General features: G+C 38.2%; 1 protein-coding gene across 1 annotated transcript in view; it reads right to left on the minus strand.

The window, feature by feature from the left end:
* Positions 1–2,171: 2,171 nt before the first annotated feature.
* Positions 2,172–21,490, minus strand: part of LOC122812102 (ankyrin repeat domain-containing protein 1-like) — a 46,111-nt gene continuing 26,792 nt past the window's right edge. The window contains exons 4-9 of the mRNA XM_044084383.1: positions 20,739–20,846; positions 19,201–19,299; positions 15,030–15,128; positions 11,012–11,110; positions 10,806–10,904; positions 2,172–4,926 (exon numbers count right to left, since the gene is read on the minus strand). Of these exons, the coding sequence (XP_043940318.1) occupies positions 4,825–4,926; positions 10,806–10,904; positions 11,012–11,110; positions 15,030–15,128; positions 19,201–19,299; positions 20,739–20,846 (606 nt within the window). The 3' untranslated portion in view covers positions 2,172–4,824. The remainder of the gene's footprint in view (positions 4,927–10,805; positions 10,905–11,011; positions 11,111–15,029; positions 15,129–19,200; positions 19,300–20,738; positions 20,847–21,490) is intronic.

A 21,490-nucleotide genomic window follows, 5' to 3' on the forward strand; every position in this document is an offset into this window, starting at 1 on the left:
GGCCTGGGCAAAGATCCAGTTACAAAATAGGCAATTTTTTACAACAGAAAAAATGCAAAGCTTTAAGTTGCAGTATGGACATACAATAACTGAAAGGCACCTATACTACAGAAAAATCTGCAAGCAGTAAAATATAGAGTCATTACATATCAATACCAGGCACACTGACATGTACAGTGAGGTTTAAAATGTCAGATTACAATTTCACATTTTTGCATAGGGGAAATAAGAGCGATTATGTCTGGAAGATAAGAGAATTACGCAATAGGTGAGGAAAGTTAAGGAATATAAACATCCAAATAAGAAGATCTAGCAGAATTGTTATAGCCAGTACCATTACAAGAAAATAGAGAGACTATGAGAATGGTTATAGTGTAGAGCTGCAAACAGAAACACTCCTCTGGTTGTATATCCAAGAACTTACTGTAGTGCAAAAAATGTCCCGAAAGGAAAATCAGATGCCCAGAGAGTAGTTCCATTAAATTATCTACAATTTGAAAAACATAGAGGAAACCAGAAACCAGACATATATAAAGAGTTCAAGAATTAAAAGTGATGCAATAGACTGAAAAGCTGCATTTATTAAAATGTCCTTTGAGTATATATAAAATTATTATTTTTAATGCAAAATGCCCTTGACATGCTTAGTACAGGGCTTACATGTTAAGGATCTGGCTACAGGAAGCTGTATCTCTTGTGGTATACTTTCTTCTGGAGAGTTCAGTCTGATTAAAGATCTAATGAAAATTAGACCACATTCACAGTGTCTCGTTGTTGTTTACTTAACCACTCAGGTATCACGGTCATAACATAATGCATACCAGGTATATTGAGCAATTTTACTTGTGCTTTGACTGCTGAGACTGTTCTCTGGTTTGAAGATCATTTTCAGTAGAGATATAGGGAGAAACCTCTACAATAAACAAATAATACAATTTCAGTCATTAACATGAAACTTCTCACTGAACTCTTGACTTCAGCAGAATTTGTGTGGAGTAACAATAATTATATGATTCATATGAAATCTAAAACGTCTGAGGGGTGCTGAGTGAATCACACACTAGTTGCTAATCCTCAGTACTTATGTTTTTTTTTTTTTTGTGTGTAAGTAAGTATGCCTGAATAGCATTTTTTCTGTGGCTACATGTAAGGCCCCTTATATAAGATTTCTCAAGTAAGCATTATGAACAATGAATAAAAGTTTTCTCATCACTACAAAACTCTACAGATAGTGGAACAGTACAGAAGAGAAAGGGACAATGCAACATTATAGCATACTGTTTATTTAGTACAAAATATTACAACTAATTATTAATAAACCAAAGAGGCAGTTTGTTAGTACAAAAGGAAAGCTATCTCTGACATACACATTTGAAAAGACAACTTTATCGAAAGGGAAAAAATGCATCATTTTCTATAACAAAATGACTTGGTCTAAACTAACTGAACAAAAATAACAAAAAATATCTTTGATGACCCTCATGAATCTGTAATACAAGTAATCATATTGCTGAAAACTGGAAAGTTGTTAATAAAATGTTCACATCATTCACATATTTCTAAATGCAGTAAGCAACCTACTGGACAGTCACAAGTGAACACTCAACATCCCTCGGACAGTTCAACAAGAGAAGTAAGTGCTGCATTTTTGGATGCCTAACTTCTTATATTTTCTGGATGTACAGATTAGCTTGGTAAGTCTAAATCAGACAATAAAATCATATTCCATTGACCTTGTTTCCAGTAATTATTTAACAAAATAGTACATGGTGGTGACATCTTTTATTCACAAAACCATATACTCCTCTCTTTTATATTTAAAGTATCACTTTCATCACTTGATCACAGATTATTTACATTGGTATTGTATATGTGGCCATTCTCATGACCTGGCACTCAGTCACTGCATTACATGTCACAAAGCCAAAGTAAGGAATGTGACTGTTGCTGATAGATATCCACAAGCTTGGCATCCTATCTGCAACAATCAGGAAATATACTCCCAGGCTTTTCCTGCAGTGGCCAGTAAGGCTTCTTGCCTCAGAGAATCTGAATACCTCATATAGCCAAGACTTAAATCTCAAACTGGCTGGGAAAAAACAGTAGGGGGTTCCTGGCTTGTGGTGTGATATATGTGGTTAAATGGTTATCAGTGACCAGGTAAGAAAAACAACAGGTCTATATTAATTAATTAAATATACTCAGATATAACTTTGTGCATTAGATAAGCACTGTCACACAACTAAGGAGACACATAAAATAGAAAGTCAGAAGCCAAATGAATTTTACCTTTATGTTTGCATAAGAACTAAATATATACCCTGAAGTGATTTGTAGTACTTATAAAATAGACCTACATAGTGTAAATTAAATATTTAATACCAACTTTCCACAATAAACATTAAATACAGGCCTAAGAACAAATATAACCTCACAAAGAATTATCTTCATAGTTTACAAACAAATGGCACAAGTAGCATTTGTGAAGTTAGTTTCTTGTCTTACAATTCAAATGAAATACATTGTCTTGACACATGGGACAATGATTACTGCAGCTGAGGTCCAGGGACAATAAAAGAGGAAAATGTGCTTCCCACTGGTGTGGGTGCAAAGAAACTGTCTGCTTCACCGGTGAACTGAGTTTAGCTAATATCTCAGGCACCAGAGCCTGGTTAGGATGGGGATAGGCCTTAGCTTGTTCACCTCCCTGTGGTGACTCAACCACACTACTCTTCTCTAGGGGTCAATCCCGGGAATAAATAGTGGACTGAATCAACAGGTAGCCATATGTGGAGAGCACAATGATGTAATGTAATGTAAGAACTGCCCTTATGAGAAAATGAGGTTGTGCTGTATGTAGAACAGCTTTCTCCTAAGCTACAGAGACTTCGAAATTGATTATGTTAATTAAAGGAGTGCAGGGAGAAAAGATCCGTACCTAGGCAGTGTGGAACCTTTGCCCCCTCCCCAGAAAAGAGCAGCTTCAGAAGGTTTGTGCAAATGCAGCTTCATATTGTTTGCTTACAAAACAGCACCATATCACTGTCATTGATAACAGCTCCCCAAATTCATCCTGCTGCATGAGACCTCAGCTTCCTGCAGATTAGCAGTAATGTCAACGTTCTTAGTCTCACACCAGGTTTCATTTGAAATTACTGAATGACTGCATATCTCTTACAACTCGTCTCTGCCATATATCCACTTAATGCCTTCAACAGGAACTCATACACAGCTATAAGTACATTTAAATCTAACAAAACTACAGCTCCTAGAATGTTACGCATGCTGTCAGTTTTAGACTCTCAGATGCAGCAGTGGTATTAACACACATTGCTCATAGCAGGATGACGCATTAACCATAGGAACGGAGAGAGTTCTTGTATTTTATAAGTATTTTAAAAGTATCCTAATGAGTCTGTTACTCAGAATGATTGTTTTACATAATAAATGACACAATGACAATGTTTACTTTGGTTTCAAGGCAGGAGAACTGGTTGTTCAAGAGATTCCTCTAAATGACTAGAAGGTAAACTGGGGCTGAAATTACATTCATATCCTGCTACCCTGCAAAGTGCATATAGGATGTCACTTTTTAAAACCTTATCCTGCACTTGTAGTCGTAGCTGGCTGCCATACACTTCTTCTGGCTCCAGCTACTATTCTTAGGACGAACCTTCTTCATATATTCTGCAGCCTACACCCCTCTGGTTCCAAAATTGTTATACAGTTTGTGAGATCTGGGATGGAAAAGAATCTACCTTTAGTGGAAATACTAGACGGGGAGGTCACACATATCAAAGTGTATCTATTTCCATTAGTTAACTTTTCTTCTTTCTTGTCATCCATATTCAGCAAGTGAGGAAAGAATCAGATAAGTAAAGGACAAGAATCCCTTCATAAGCTTTGGTAAGATTAATTCTGTGATGGTGTTCATCAGGGGGAAGACAAAGCACCTGACATAGCATATTTGGCATATATCCTATGCATGCATACAGAAATGCACAAATAACATGTATTTATCAATTGCATACACCCATTGTAAAGTCTCCTCAGGGCTACCAGCTAAGTAGCTGGAAGTCCTGGCATGTGGCACTGACATCTTTGAGGTTGAAGTGTGGTGGGTGTGGTTCATAAGGTGACTACAATAATGTCCATCTGCACAGTGAAGCACAGAACATCTCCAAAAAGCATGCTCATTCAGACTGAAAAGGCACAGTGGCACTGCATCAATATAACACATAACCAGAAATGTCATGGTATTACTCAACTTTCTGTGACTGTTTGGATACACAAAATAGGATAGGACATTGCACACTTGAAAAGACTAATACCTTCTTTCTTTGTCAGTATAATAATTTAAAACTTGATTTATAAAATCTGAATACAATTCATATATATCTCTCAGCAGTACATCAGATTTCTGTGCACTGGATAAGGTTTATGCAATCTCACAAACTCTTTTCTGAATTTACTATTTTTGGCCCTTGCTGTTACCAACAATGGGGCTAACCATTTCTGAGACATGCACTGCATCTTAGATACAAAGCAGTTTCTCAATAAGTTAGGCTATGAATGAATACAATGTTTCATAAAAAGCAAAGTACAATAATTCTAATGGAAAGAGCTCAGCCCCTCCTCAAAATGTACATGTAGTACAAAGAACCTTTGCACTTTTTTCTCTAACATTCATAGAAGAAACAAACTGTATAAATAAATAATAAATACAATAATAACATCTTGTTCACAAAAACAGCTGCCTGCAGCTTCTTATGTCTTCCAAATGTCACTTCCTTTTTTATTACTTGAACACTATTCCTTCTAATCTCAGGACTGTCGACTCGAGGCATTCTGTTCTTTGCACGTCTGCATGACTTGCTTAACACTTGTCTGCCACTGCAGAACCTGCTCCATTGGCGTCTTTCCTTCCTAAATAGAAAGGAAAACAATAAACAAAATATAACTAAAATAGCTACAAGAATACTTTCATAAGTACAGCTCATTTCTGTCTGGTACAGCAGAGACATTATCACTTGTGACGCTAATGACTGCCATTCATGTACAAGCTCCATGACTAATTAGCTATCCAAGGTCAGTGAGCAGTATTAAGTTATGCAATCACTTACCCTGCTGTATTAGAACCTTGGACTGTGAAGCAGGAGAGGGACTAAGGAAGAAGGAGATGTGCTGCCTTAGAGTCTGTTGATTATGCACTGCATTACCCATTTGAACAGAGTAATTATCACAAGCACTGCTGCTCAGTGGAAAAGGGCAGAGCGATATATCACTGTGAGGTGCAACTGAGTGATGCTAAGAATCATGGGGAGCCCAGTCCAAGTTAAACACTGGATCCCCTCTACATACACATAATACCTTGGATACAGCATCTTTAGAGACCCTTCTCCTGAATGTCGATTGCTCTCTTCCCATACATCATCACAAACAGTGAAGTTAGATCTCAGTTCTGATTATGCACAGAGTTTCACAACATCATAAGTAAGAGACCCCCACCAAGTGCTGTGAGATGTTTGTGTTCTCATCTCGTACTTATTTGGCTGCCAAACTATCACTGCCTCACATATAATGTCAAGACTGCAGCACTCATAGAGTCTTATATGAGACCTACCTTTACTGTCAAATAGCAGAATGCTCACATTCTTGGGTTTAACCACTTTCAAACACCCATCAGATTTTTCACTTCTGGAAAAAGCAGTACAGTATTACAATAGCACTGAAACACTCCTTCCAAACACCAAAGAGACTAAAGGAGTGAGCACTTTCAAGCCTCACTTGTTCCAACTGCCTGTTTACAGACCCAACACACAGAAGTCTGAACTTAGTAATGTGGCGTCTTAACCAGTCATAATTGCTCAGTGATTCCAACCTTCACACATGAAAGATGCCAAGTATTTGTAAGTCACTGCTATTCCAGTTCCTCACCCATACTAAGCAGAATGAGATCAGTGCTCTTATCTCCCAACACTGCAGGGTGTCCAACTGCAAGTCTTACACACACACACACACACACACACACACACACACACACACACACACACACACACACACACACATACTTTTCTGCTAACCTAAATTTTTCCCTGTCGTGGGTTTCACTGAATCATCAGTCTTCAGCCAATCTACTGCTGAGTGATCATGTTAACACCCCACCAAATAAAAATAGGTTATACTATGAAGTGCTGAGTAATGCTTGGGCAAAGCTACAGCTGTATGATTCAAACCAGTCAAACGCTTCAGCTGGATGAAGAAACAAATGAAAAGCATTTTTTGCAGGGGCATTTGCTTGCTACACCTCTGACTCTCTTCACCCTCACATGGGTTTGTGAGGGGCAAAGTATTTGGCCCCCACACCCCTTCTTACTTATACATACTAATTTCACAGTTGTACAACCATGGAGATGTGATTCTCTGAGAAATAGGAACTGGTGAGTCACAGGTTGTGCAGCTCTGATCGACAACATCACAACCTCATCCACTTTATACTCACTAAAGGAATGGAAATCATATGGCGCCAACACCCTCTGGTCTTCTGTTTCTATGTTTTATATATGTGTTATTTTGTAAAATAGGTTAATGTTTCTGGGTGAATCGTTTGACTTGCCAGTCTTCAGTAAAGCTTTGTAAAAGCATATGTTGCCTAATGCCTAGTCCTTCATTCATGTTGGCAACACAGATTCTCAATGCCAATATACATGTATAACATGGTTACAAAGCCTGAGTCCCTACCAAAATTAGACTATGTAAAAATATGTAGTCTTGTTTTGTATCGTTTAGAAGCATTAACTGATACAGATTTGAGTTGTTGATTCTGAGTTTAATAACATATTTTATCCAATTCCTTTGGCTATACTACATGCACCTAAATCTCACATTGAGACTGTTACTATCCAGATGTATTTTGTGCTTCTTTCAGTTTCCTATATTTTTGCCCCCTCTTTTTTACAGGTTTTGGCACCACATAACTGTCATTTTTATGTCTCGGCCTTTCTGTGACTGTTAGCTGCTGTACTTTTCCTATTTGAAGTTACTTGGTACAGACATTCAGTGTCCAGTTTCAAAGAACCGCATTCCCCTAAGAAATTCTTGATTTTAATTACAGCTAAAGCAAATCCATGTTGCCTTAGTTAACTTTTATGGAGGTGGGAGACGGCATATTCTAATCTCCCACAAAAATAAATAAATAAATAAATAAAGTATGAGGTTTGTTTAATTAATTAATTAACTAATTCATTTACATTTGTTGACCGGGAGTGTCCGACTGGACATAGGTCCATTTTCAGCGGAGGCCCGGGGAGAAAAGCTCCACAGTTAAAATAAACAGACAGTAGTTACATTGGATTACATAGCGATTAACAATTTGATTAACATAGCAATTAATTACAAAACATATTTACAGATGAAGATATCTACAGACAATTAAAGTAGAAAAAAATAAAAGTTGTCTCTGTACAAGACATCTGTACAACACTATAGCCCTTGTTTCTCCTAGGTCTTTCTTTCTTCCATCCTCTTCTATAATACTAATGGCTTAATTAGCCACATTATCTTTGACACTCTTTCAGCCATTCCAGCAATTTCTTTTTTCTACTTCTTGTTTCAGTAACCATCCACCATCCTTCTCTCTGCTGCACTACACAGCCTACTTGTTTCACCAGAAGGTGAGAGACAAGCGGCGTATTTATTCCTCAGAGGGGTGAGAGCAGAGCAACAGAGAACAGTGCCATAAGCAATCTGAAGCCTGGGGGGCTTTGTAGATTTAAGTCCTTAACCACTCTGTTTAATGCCCAAAACCACATGAAGGTTTGGAATGCAATGGACTTCAGTGAGGGTGTGTCTGTTACTTGCTTCTACATGTGAAGTGACCCTTTAGGACTGACCTACAACCCCTGAAGCCATGGTTCCCATTGAACTCCATTCTCCACCAGGGATACTACAACTGGGATGAGTGCATGGACATGTGCACCACCCCTCCTTAGAAGAAAGGCGAGCTGACAAAGCTACATCTCTCCTCTCCTCTGTTCTTCCACAGCAGGTTCTACAGGGTCCTGAACGACTATTGGATCATGGTCATGTATCTGTTTGTCTGTGCCATAGCAGCTGCCATATGAAACAGTTCTACAACAGTTTCCTTTTTATGAAGGTGATGCTTGTTAACCCTTACTTCTGGTCACATGACAGGAAACTGATAACTAACACTCTATGCTCTGTGGCAGTCCTGACATCTGTATTTTTTTGCCTACCACTGCACGTTTCCCAACCTGTTCTTAACTTATTGTTTTTCTCTGTGCTCTCTTTACCCTCACATCTGCTGACTGTCAAGATTCCACACCTGTAGTTGAGCCTATTTATTTTTCCATGGTGAGAAGTCTCCAGTACCATGAAGGAGAGAGTCATCCAGAGATCATGACAGTTGCTTGTGTTCTCACTGGCATCTTGTCTGTGATGATATTTGAATGGCCTAACTCCACCCCTCTGGGTGAGGGTAAACAAGATACCCACATCACTACAGGGACCCACAACAATCTAATGCAAACACAAGTTCTTGTGCACTAACTAATGAGGACTATTACTAGACAGTAGTTTGGTGAGTCGAAAGCTTAGTCCAGGGTACCTACTGAACATGACCCCCACCTTGTGTGTCAGTATGTATCCGGCTCCACCCATCCTCTTCCCAGGATAATCATGTCCATCCACTCCTGCCAGATGTGTCAAGCTCTTGAGCTGCTAATGAAATTAGCCTGGGCTGTAGTGAGGATTTTATACCTCTATACAGCTGGTGCTGGCCTGTCCTTATCTGTTTTGATATGGTGTTTCCTATAGCAAGCGTTTTGTTGTGATTTAGCTAATGGTCTGTACTGGAGTGTGTGGGGTAAGGGGGGCCCTTAATTTTCTCCTTTTGGGCATTCAGAATTCTTTCCAGCACTATGGTCAGCAGGCTTCACTAGTCAGATTCATCTGCTCCATTTGTCTTTTGAGACAGCCGGCTTCTTTTGACATGAGTCACAGAAGTCACAGTTCTCACAGTAGTGAGAACATGAAACCAGTGATGGTATGAGGTCTAAGGAATACAAGCAGCAGCAAGCTGTAAGGTGAGCAGGCAAGCAGCAGATATCAATGAGGAGAACTTCTCTCAGCTCCATTGAATTACTCTGAATAAACTGGAAATGCCTTGAAGTGGATTTTGTTGTTAGCAGCCCATAAAAAATGTGGTCTTAATGACCAAATTCCTTTAAAGCCCATTTACAAAAAGAGGAAATTAAGAAAACATGTATAGTAGGGTAACTGGTTTGTTTCCTTCCCTTCTTTCTTATAAATTGTATTCCATCACTGCAGTAATAGTGTTTCCTAAGTGCTTTTGACAATGGTCACAGCATGTACATGTGTGTGTATAATCTCATTATTTTTCAGTTTTGGTACCTGATAATTTCATGGTCATGGACCTGAACATTTATATCTCAGTTTTTAGGATGTTTTGACTTTAAGTAATGATGTAATAGGTTTCATGTGACTGGATAATTATCCTCTGATTTTATTATATAAGAGACTTGAGTTTTTACTTAGTTTATATGGTCTGAGGAAGCGACTCAGAGGGGTTGTGAAAGTGCTTACCATTTTTATTTTATTTTAAACAAAGCCTGCTCATTTATTGCATCTGACTTCAGCTTTTGAATTCTCTCATTGGAATGTGATACCTGCCGTGGTTTGGTGCAAGGAATATACTGACAGACACCCTGGAAATGCCTTGAGAGTGAAACAGCAATACTACATTTAGTAGCAATACTCAGCAGGTTTTGTTTGTATTCCACGAGCTCGTCTCATACTGTAACCTGCAGCCCCTTCTCAAATATGCACTCATGAAATGATTGTAATACCTATACCTTCCTCAGTAATAAAGTGGTGAAGCATTATCCAACTTCTGCTGTTAAGGTAAAACGGCCATGTAATTAAAGTTTAGATTAGGCAGTTCAACACTACATTCAGGCAACCATACATGAGCATAAAAGCTAATGCGGTCATTCTATATGAAAGCAGTGCTTAAAGATCATTCTGATGTATTTTATACAGAGACTAGGTGACTTATTCAAGGCCTTAGTGGTAACTAAGTACAAGACTCAGTATTTTCTCTCTCTTTCTCTGTCTTCTCTGTGTTTATATTGCTATAAACATATAAAGAGAAGAACCCGAGCCCTATTTTTCACTGTTTATTAAAGCTACCCCCTATGTGGCTGGCACTTTACACACCTCCTTCTCGTATTTTCACAGTTAGTCTACTCTGATGCTACTTTGAATCTCTCAATGATTTTGTTTACCATAATTTTATCGAGTACTGAGTTGCACTATCCCATCTCCCCTTTATTCTGAGTTGGGAGTCTTCCCTTTTCCATTTGTGTCTCCTACCCTTCTTTTCATCTCTGGTGCTGTCATCATGACTATTTATTTTATATAAAGCCCCTGTTTTGTCCCAGCTCTCCCTTATTTCATTTAAAGAGTACTGTCACATTTCCTTCAGTCTTTCCTCATGTGCACCCTTTTGTAAGGCCCTCTAGGCTATTTTGAGTGCCTTTCCTGCTCTTCTTTAAACTATATTTTCTCTTTCTTCCTATATAGACTACCAAACTAGTCACAGTATTTAAATGCAACCACAGGAGTATATTGTACAGTCGTGTGACACCATCTGTTTCTTTTGAGTCCACTGCTCACGTTATACAATATTTTATTCTTTAATCCAAACAATCTAGACTATCAATGTAAAATTACAAATTAAAAGTTTCTGTTATTTTTCTACTTACATCATTTTTTATTGTTAGACTCGCTCCATACATAATCAGCATCTTGACAGCCTTATACCGTCCTAATCGAACTGCATCGTGCATTGCTGTGTCTCCATCCTATGAAGAAAAAGTCAAAATGAAAACAGAAAGAATTTACTCTTAAACACTTTCCAGTGACTTCTGTCTTTTTCAGAATGTTTACAGCTTTGTTTGGAAAATGTTACCTTGTCTCGTGCATTGATCTCTGCCCCGCAGGCAATCAGATGTTCTGCACAGTCACAGTGACCTGTCCGTACTGCCACATGCAAGGGAGTACTCCACAACTGTTTTAAGAAAAAAAATTTAAATTAAATTTATTGTATATTTTCCTTATGTCTTCCTCTTAGCCCTTTCTTTCGGACTTTACTATTGTTATCCTTCAGCAAGATGCATGGAGCAGTATAGAGAAAAATGTTATGCCCTACTTTTGGAGATATGCAATAGTTAAATATGTTCCAAAATACAAAACCCCATTTCCTCCCTAGCCTTTCATCCAATTTCAGTTCTCCCAACATAAAGGAAAATTCTAGAGAAACTAGCCCATACTCAACAGGTTGATTATATTTAGCAGTACCATCTCCTTTACTGACACCAGCATGGTTTCTGGAATGGACAGAGCACTATGACTGCTGTCTGTCTCTTTCTGATGACATCTTAATTTAGTATTGGTCAGAAAATGTGACCAGTGCTGCATTTATGGACCTTATCTGATTTTGTGAACCCCAACTTGCTCTTCAGCACCCTTACAGCCACAGGCATTAGTGACAAGGGATTAGGTTAATTTGAACATTTTCTAGCAGAAACTTTCAGGTTAAGGTTGATCACCCTTTTATATGAAGTCATATTAATAAAATGGATGTACCCCAAGGGTCACTACTTTCTCTTTTACTTTTTTTTGGTATTTATTAACAGACTTCCTACAAACCATTCTAATAATATATGCTGACGACATGGGTGTTTATACATCACACTCCTCTACTGCAAAAATTAAAGACTTCTTTGACCCTCCTTGAACAGGGGCAGTCGCCCACATAAACGCCTGGCTTAATCACACACATCTGACTCTTAATCATAGCAAAAAATAAATAAACAAATTCATATTGTTTAGAACCAAGCAAAAGCTTGCCCTTCACTTCCAGAAATTGGAAAATTCATACAATGTCTTCCAATACTAACAAAACCACTAATCGATAAAGGAAAATTAGTTACTCTTCTAGGCCAGGAAAATGTCTCATTTGTTAACTCTGGAAGAGCAAACATTTTAAAGGAATACCACTTTAATATGAATATGGACCCCCCCCCCGCACACACACACACTTTGTTGCTGCTTTATGGAAAAAAAGGTGTTTCCTGCCTCAAGCAGAATATGTTGGTTTGTTGTTACTCTTGCTTCTTGTCTTGTTTCAACAAAAGCCAAATACCTTCCTGTCCAGCAGAGGGATGACCTCCTCCTGGGCTTCATTGTTGACGTATTCTTCTTCTTTCGGCTTTTCCCGGTTAGGGGTCGCCACAGCGGATCACCTGTCCACTCATGACTGGCAGTGGAGTTTTACGGTAACTGTTTAAATTGCATCAGTTTTCCTTTTTCAAAGGCAGGTTTGCACTCTCAATACAACCTTTGGCCTCTGTTTTAGCCTTTTATACCCATCATAGTAAACTTGCTTGCAATAATCAGATTTTGTTCTGCCTTTTTCCCCTAAACTTTTTGAATTACACCCCAGTAATCTAAAAAACTAGCGAGTTGTACCCTATTTTTCAAAAGATGCTAGTAAAAGCATTTGCTGAAAATTCAGAAATACAAATGTGTGTGAGATAATTTTTCCCCCATAACCTTTCTTGCTTCTGCCTCTAATACACCTTAAAGCAGTCGAACAACCATAGTTCTGCATATGTATAATAATGAAAATATTCTTGCTATAGGATAAGGTTCTGCAATCCTAATATGTTTGATATTGTAAACTTGCACCTTCAACATATTTATTTAACTTGTATTTCTTCAGTTTTATGTTGTATATATACAGTTACAAATCTTTTCTGACATTTCAGCTGTATTGCTTGATTATGTTATTATATATTTCTTGAGGATGTACTCACTTGCTGAATCTGGAAACAAAAAAGATGGTAACTAGGGTTTAGGTTTGTCAGGGAAGACATTCCAGGATATGCTTTTTTTGAAAAAAGGACAGGGAAATGTGACAGAGCAGCAAAAAGTCTTGAAGGGAGACTGCAAAAGAGTACAGTGACTTAGTAAAGACTGGTAGGGGCATAATTTGTACCTATAGAGTAATAATTAAAGACTGGATATGAGCAAGTTTAAATTTATTTATTGAAAGGGTTGTCGATGGTGGATTATAATATCACTGAGCTTTTCAAAAAGGGATGAAATAGTTGGGAAAGGGTTTAGGGTGTATGGAGGATGTTGATGGCTGTGAGGGGGCAGCTGAATGATGCTAGCTGGGGCAATTGGACACAGTATACTGTTACTGTTACTGCTTTTTTTCTGTTGGCTGTTGTATGTATGGATATCTGTATACTAAGGCCTGAGGTGTAGCCAATGGTTACATGTGTTTGGACACATGTGTGCTGCTCTGAGTTCCACATCACATATCTTCTTAGGCTTTACACACTAGTTTGCAGTTTGAACTGCTACTTGTGTGTATAGCCTTTTGGCTTTTCCCGGTTAGGGGTCGCCACAGTGGAACTCCGGTCCGCTAATTATTGGCAGTGGATTTTTATGGTGCTGAGTTGCAGTCCGATGCCCAACCTCCAAAGAAGGCATACTCATTCATGCACGCACCTACCTGCATGTCTTTAAGTGTCACTCTACTTGTGTGTAAAAAAATACTAATTAAACTTTTTTTTTGAGAAAATTGTAGGGGGGCTGCAGCCCATCAGTCTGGTACCACGAGCTGCCGCTGATGCATACCCAGACTGCTGATGTACTGATGCAGAGTATTCTGCAGCAGGATGAAGCACAAGGACTGTGTCCCCTTTCATTGGTTTAGCTAGGCCTGGTACCAAAATATGAGCATTACTGACTCAAATACAGTGCCAAGCATTAGCTACCTTATCCATGGCTGAGGAAATACTCATATGAAGCCATAGTACTAGCCGTGTGTGTGTGTGTGTGTGTGTGTGTGTGTGTGTGTGTGTGTGTGTGTGTGTGTATACATATGTGTGTATCAGTGTGTGCGCATATGTGTGTGTGTGTGTGTGTGTGTGTGTACGTGTGTGTGTGTGTATGTGTGTGTGTGCATGTGCATGCGTGCGTGTGTGTATGTGTACATGTATATGTGTGTGTGTGTGTGTGTGTGTGTGTGTGTGTGTGTGTGCGCATGTGTGCATGTGTGTGCATGTGTGCGTGAGTGCGCGGCGTGTTTGTGCTTGTGTGTTTAGGTAAAAAAAATACCACACATCTTGTTTACTCACTCTGGGATGTTGTTGACTGCACTTGCTTTCTACCATTGATTTGGAGAGTAAAACAATAATAAACTGCAGCACTGCAGTGCTAGCTAAATGCTACAGTGAATACAGTTCTTATTTCTATATATGCTAAGAATTATTTAAGTAAATACTGAGTATTTTCTTGTGCATGGAGAGAGAGCTACTGCCCCAGATATGATCCATGCAACATGCCGGATAGTAAACACTGATATACCTGCCACTATCTCCTAAGAAAGCTCTGGCCAGAGTCAGAAGTACTGTAGATAAGGAATCTTGGGAATGCATTTCAAAATACAACTGTAATGTGCACTGCCACTTTGAGGCAAACAATGGAAAATAATACTGTGTTCTTTACCACTTAAACTCACCTATAATAAGGAATAAAAGCAAATATATCTTGTTATCAATCTCTCCATCTCTGTCAACACACACACACACACACACACACACACACACACACACACACACACACACACACACACACACACACACGCACACCTCTTTGCTATTTCTGTTGTGTAACTGTTTGATAGACTGCTCTACATGACATTCTAACCATTCCTATATTCCTGAAGTGTAGTTAAGTGGGCATGTGAACTCTGTGAGCCAAAGCTACGAATAATGTTCCTATGCAGATTTACTCTTTAACAAATAATAAAAGAAAAGAGAAGTGAGATACTGAGATCTGTCACAAGTTGGGACAGAGAGGTACAGCATATATCTTCAGAAGAGAAAAGCCTTTTATTCAGCCCATCTTACCGTGTCTTTTGCATTAACTTTGGCGTCTTTGTTGAGTAAAAGTTTTAGTATGTCTAGATGTCCTCCACGGCAGGCCCAATGCACAGGGGTCCTCTCAAGCTGTGGAATAACAGAAACAGATCAGACTAACTCCTGCTATTTGTCGCCTGCTAAATACAAAACATTAGCTCAGAGTATGACAATGACGAAGACTGTCTCATAAAGGGACAGGATCTAATTGTATCCATGCTTAAAATGCAGTTTTGACAGCCCACTCACTGCTACTAAGATACTCATTCATAGATGCTTAAGATTCCATCTAGTATGATGCACAATGCTGGACAGATCAGTCAGCTGAATCAAGTCACACCTTCCTGTCCTATTTCAGTCCCTATGACCAAAGAGCTGGGAGATTTCACTCAATCAGTTCTGTCATTCTAATTTACCTGTCATGTGCACATCAAGGGCCTGTGTCCAGTGTCACTCATTTTACATTTAAAATCAACACTGAAAATTAGCTTCGTTCTTTTTTTTTTTTTTTTTTTTACTCAAATTATTTTTATTTTGATGAAATAACACAATAATTTAATACATTCATAACATTCAATAACTATTTACAGTATTTACATTCAGCCTGACAAAAAGGATTCAGATAAAAACATTTGTAGTTAAATAAAAACATAATATATAAACTATGATAGTTAGAGTTTGGTTCCATCTGTAGGGTATCAATCAAATTTAAAACTTTCCTCCACGGACTATTAACCAATGGCTTAGGAAAAGTTCTTAACTCTGTAGAAAATTAGGTTAATTCTTGATGCCCTTCATTGATAGGTCAGTTACCTTTTCCTAGAATCAATTAAAAAAAAAAAAAAAAAAACAACAAAAAGCAGTCTTGGTCTTCCCAAATAGTGGACAGGATCTCAGTTCTGGAGTGGAAAGTATTGTGTTACTGCTAAAGGTGCCTCACAGCAAGCATATCATTCTCCTAAAATATCTAACTTCATAATTGTTTTAAGAGTTTAATATGCAAAGGGAAGTCTTCTGGTATTTTAAATATTTTAATTGGGACTTTTGCAGAGTCTTATTTGATGGTTGCTTTCATTTGCTGGGCAGACTAGCTATAACTCTAGGAATTATGTTACCCCTACAGAATCAGGAAGTAGAAACCAGGAAGTGCTGCTAATGAATTATGTATTAACCTAATTATACAAGTTTTACCTGCTGACCTCTAATTCATTCGATTATTGTTATACTTTTAAATACTATGCAATTATAAACTTTTATTCGCTGCGCATCTACTAAGGATGACTGGATTTATGTTTTATTTCAATTTTTGTCTTACTACTGTTTTACTGTCAGTGGTTCATTTAGCTGTACTGTACTTTTGTAGCCAGTTTCTGATCTTCTCTTCATACCTATCAACTGTCCAATTTTTCACAGAATGTTCAGATTTTTGCGGCGTAATTTTGGTATGTTTCTCATACAATTTGTGGTTTTCTTGCAAATCAGTGAGAACTGAATTCACTAAATAATAACAGACATCTGGGTTTCATACTTCATATTCTTCAGAAAATATATGGTAATACAAAACCTTTTATTCTAACAACTTTCTAAGTTTATTAGCGCAATATTTAAAATTTGTCCCTGGAAAGCAAGCCTTTTATTGTAGCAAAATGAAAAGTCTTGAAGTAGATTGTTTTCATTATTTTTTCATTACTGGGTTGTCTTGGAGTATTTTAACCTGCTGGATTTAAAATATACCACAGTGACCAAGCTAGTTTTTATTTCTTGCATTTTAATGTACTGGGTTTCCATGTGATCTAATTTAGTACTAGTCCCCTTTAATCACATATGTTTCCAGTGAGCTAATGATGTAGGACTGTTGTTGGTATAATCAGTTCCACTAAGATCCATTTTTACCCTTGCTATCCCACATTTGCCCCATTGCTTTGTACATGTGAAAGATTTACAAGTCCGGGCTACATAGAAAGGCTTTGGTTTGTCTAAGCTCCTTCCTTGTCCTTTGGCTGCTTTATTTTGACAGGCCTCTTCTCTTTTCCTGTTTGGAAACAAGAGGGAATCAGCTGTTCAGGAACCCAGCCTTTCTGTTCTTCCTTCTCTGTAGCATTTTACTCCAGGATTCTTTGCTATGCTTTTTCTTAGGCTTCTCCCTTTTTATACTACCCCAATATATGCCTCTCCTGAGTCACTGGAAACTGCTTAAATTGTTCTATTCAGAAACCCCTATTCCCTTCACCCCTCCCCCCAAGATTTGAGACAGTACTTATTTCTCCATTAAAGGAAGTTTTAAAGACTGTTAGGATGTTACTTGTGATTTAGCAGAACACAGTTTGGGTTTTGTGTTGCAGACTGTTATAACAGTATATTGACCTGTTGTTCTACACTATACATAAAGTAGAAATGCCAAGTGTCATTTCAGAAAAGGTGACCAACCAACTAAAGTTTATTGGAATGAATGACTGCAAGAGAGATGAACATCAGTTTGGCAAAAAAGGCAATCAGGTAACAACAATCCTAAGCATAGAACAGAATGATTAAATAGTACAAGCTCTAATTTAATCTGTTTCCCTAGAGACAGTTCACATTTTCTGTCTGTCTGTCTATCTCGCTCTGACATTAGCTCCTGTTAGAGTGAGAATATGTAAGTGGGAAGAGTAGCAGTTGAGACTAGCCCCATGATCCCCAACTGTAACCTTACAAAGAGGGTTGTAGGTTTACAGAGATGTCTCTTACTTATCATCATATCTGAACACTGATTCCTCCCCTCTTTTTATGTGTTGTGTATTTTTTATGTGATTGCAGTTGTGTTTTTGTGCCTTTAGGGACTTCATCTTTGATGAGATATAGCTGCCTTTCTGCACTCATCAGCATGTCCTGTTATTAGCTATAGAGGTCTTACCTCCTCTACTTCCCGAGGAGGGAATTACCATAGAACTTAGCATTGCAATACCACAGCACTCCTCACACCTGTCATCCAACTATACAGATACCATAGTACCCCCATTTAACTGTACAGATACCACAGCACCCCCATTTAACTGTACAGATACCACAGCACCTGTCATCTAACTGTACAGATACCACAGCACTGGTCATCTAACTGTACAGATACCATAACACCCCATCTAACTGTACAGATACCACAGCACTGGTCATCTAACTATACAGATACCACAGCACTGGTCATCTAACTGTACAGATACCACAGCACTGGTCATATAACTGTACAGATACCACAGCACTCCCATTTAACTGTACAGAACCACTCTGTTCTGTGCTCACTGACTGTTGGCTGACCATCCAATATAATGTCCAAAGTACTGTTCCTGAGACAGAGTAGTGCATTTGCTGTCTTCCATTACTAGACTCTGTCTAAGAATCTGCAGCTGCAGACAATCCAGGATTCTTCTTCTCCTCCTATTCAAGCTGTGCATGGGAGGCTGACATTCGTATGTGGCAGAGGGATGTCCCTCCTGGGTGGACCTCTACTTTCTTCCTTTTGAGTTCCTGGTTTCTACCTGTATTGTATTATTACATTTTTTTCTGTGGCAGGAGCTGGAAGTTCTTCTATATGAAAAAAATCTATTTTTTAAACTTTCTGATAATACAAATAAATTAAAGATATGCTGCAATTAATACTACTTGTTAGATAACAGAGACATTTAGCTTGTCACTTCTAACCCCTGGGATTTAGTTTGCAGTTCACTCTCACACACACACACACACACACACACACACACACACACACACACACACACACACACACACACAGGCACACATACAAAGTGCACATATTTACCCTCACAGAAGAATGACCAAGGTTAAACTTAGACTGTATGGTGAAATAGAAGGTTCAGTGTATGCATACATGGGAAGTCGATAGTGCAGCATTAGTCAAATATAAATTCTGTAAATTCCTTTAGAGTCTAATACACACAACCCTCGTGCACCTTAATTTATTCCACATGAGACATAAAATCATCCAAACACAGCTGTTTTTTGTAGAAATATATTAATTGACTCTGACTTACAACCTTAAGGATAAAAACATTTACTCAACAATTCAGTCAATGTGATCATATATCAACTCTCTGTAGGGTCTGTAGGCCTTCTCAACAAATACTAAAGCAACATTTGTGTGGTAGAAAATAAAATAAGGTTGTCGTACCATATCCTGTGGTTCAAGGGCTGCTCCAGCTGCAAGCAACTTCTCTACAATGTCCTTGTGACCTTTAAGACATGCTCGATGTAGGGCTGTAACATTCAGCTGCAAACAAAAATGCATGATTTGAGAGACATGACTTCTGCTAAATTGGTAAGCTAGAGTCAGCTGGATTGTAAATATTTCCAGTCATATTAATCAAGACATCTGCATGCTGTCAGTACAAGCATTTCACTACAGAACTGCTATTGCTGCAACAAGCCACCGGAGCATGACGCAAGTAGAATAAATATATTCATGATAAACATGACTATATATCAGCAGATCTTGATGAGGAGTGATTTATAGGAGAAATTTGTCCTCTGAATGTCAGAGTAAGTTAGTTTTGTTACTGCATTGGACCTTCTAATCTAAAAAGCTGAATTAGGTTAGTTAACTTTTAGTGAATGAACATAAACGTTGTTTAAGAAAATAACCTTTGCCTTGAGCTTACATAAAATGAGTCAGTCAAGCGAATGCTCCCCTACTTGTGGTCTCCGTCTTCTGCTGTGTTGCAATAACTTTGTATACTGTAAACACCATTATTTGGGGTCTATATATTGTTGCAGCTCCAGCCCCCCTTTTTTGTTGGGAGTACCTGCTGCTTCCAAGGTCACAAGGGATTCTCTGGCTATATGACTGTCCTAGCTTATTTGAAATTGGCAGCAAAACTAGGTAGCATTTTCCACCCTCGACAACACATTGTGGACCTGAACAGAAGTGTTGATGTTCTTTACATGTCTCCAGTTATTTAATTTGTATATTGTTGACTAGGTTTGTCCCACTAGGCATGACCTGTTTTCAGGGGTGATAATCATAGCAGGGATAATTTGCCTACTCTTTTAAATAACAGACAAAAATCTTTTTTATCCACCTGAGCTAATATCAGCTCGAGCAGATGGGACCTCTGTGTAATGTCATTTGAGCTACCATCAACTTAAGCAAATACGTCCTTAGTTTAACATTTCATCCAAAGGCTGGCATCCCAGGAGTGCAGCACCCCCATGCTGCATTACAATGTCATTACTGGACTACGAATACAAGCAACTACACCGAGACTAGAACTTATAACCTTCTAATCTTCCCAGGGTCAATGGTAAATGTACTACCTGCTGATCCATTTACAGTGCACTAGTGCTACAAATTAGTTCTGCAAATTAAGGCATAATGGAAAGGCAGGTTACAATGTTTACTGCAAATCAACTGTATTTCTAAGACAAATTGAAGTTGCTCATGCTGAAAGTTTGCTCAGATTGTATTGTAATAAATCTTCAATCTGTAGTGTGAGGTAATAATCAATGTGCATTTTCTGAATAACAAATAGTTATGTAACTCTACTGTCTGGCATTATTGACTGAGTGTAAGCCTCAGTGATTTACCAGAACATCAAAAATATTACAAGTGACACAAGCTCTTGAAATCCTCTCTTGCAAAATTTCTAAACACGACATAATAAGCAAAGCAATTTCATAAAGTGAAGTAAGTGGAATATTTTTATTATTTACCTCATTGCAGGCATTGGGGTCCTCTCCTTGGGCAAGGTACAGGTCAATGACTGCCATTTTGTTTTCAGAGGCAGCCTGCAGAAACATTGGAGTGTCAATGGGCCCAGTCTGCATAAATACACAAAAAGCATTAATCAGTAAAGCATACATTAATTCATATTTCCTTACAAATTAATTTAGTTGCATGTGATTAGCCATAGTAATATTCAATAGAATTAACCAAGCACACAAAAAATCTGCATTTCATCCTTGTTGAGTAAGAAGGATAACAAGTTTCCATGGTAATCACCTGTCTGCTTAGACACTTAGACACACACACACACACACACACACACACACACACACACACACACACACACACACACACACACACACACACACACACACACACACACTTCTTTAAAGCTCAGGCTATTAACAGTTATTCTGAATCTGAAGCCTATGGTGCAAGATGGCAGTCAGAAAGGTAAACAGAATACAAGGGTGTATCACTGGGTTGTTATGTAAACTGCAGAGATGCAGACGTCATGCTGCTATTAAAAAAAGTTGTATTCTTTCAGTCTATACTTAGCATGCCATTACCCACAATGTATACTTTTTATGCTTCTATCATTGTATATTTTGTATGTTAAATGCCTGTGCACCATAAATTATTTTTTATTCTACTGTATAAGTTATATACTAATTGCTTATATTTTTATATATAATTTCAGTGTCAGTTATGGGACCTTTCTCCCCAGGACTCTTCTGAA

This window comes from Protopterus annectens, chromosome 9.part0 (assembly GCF_019279795.1).
Source record: "Protopterus annectens isolate FY-2018-M chromosome 9.part0, PAN1.0, whole genome shotgun sequence".
Lineage (NCBI taxonomy): Eukaryota > Metazoa > Chordata > Ceratodontiformes > Protopteridae > Protopterus > Protopterus annectens.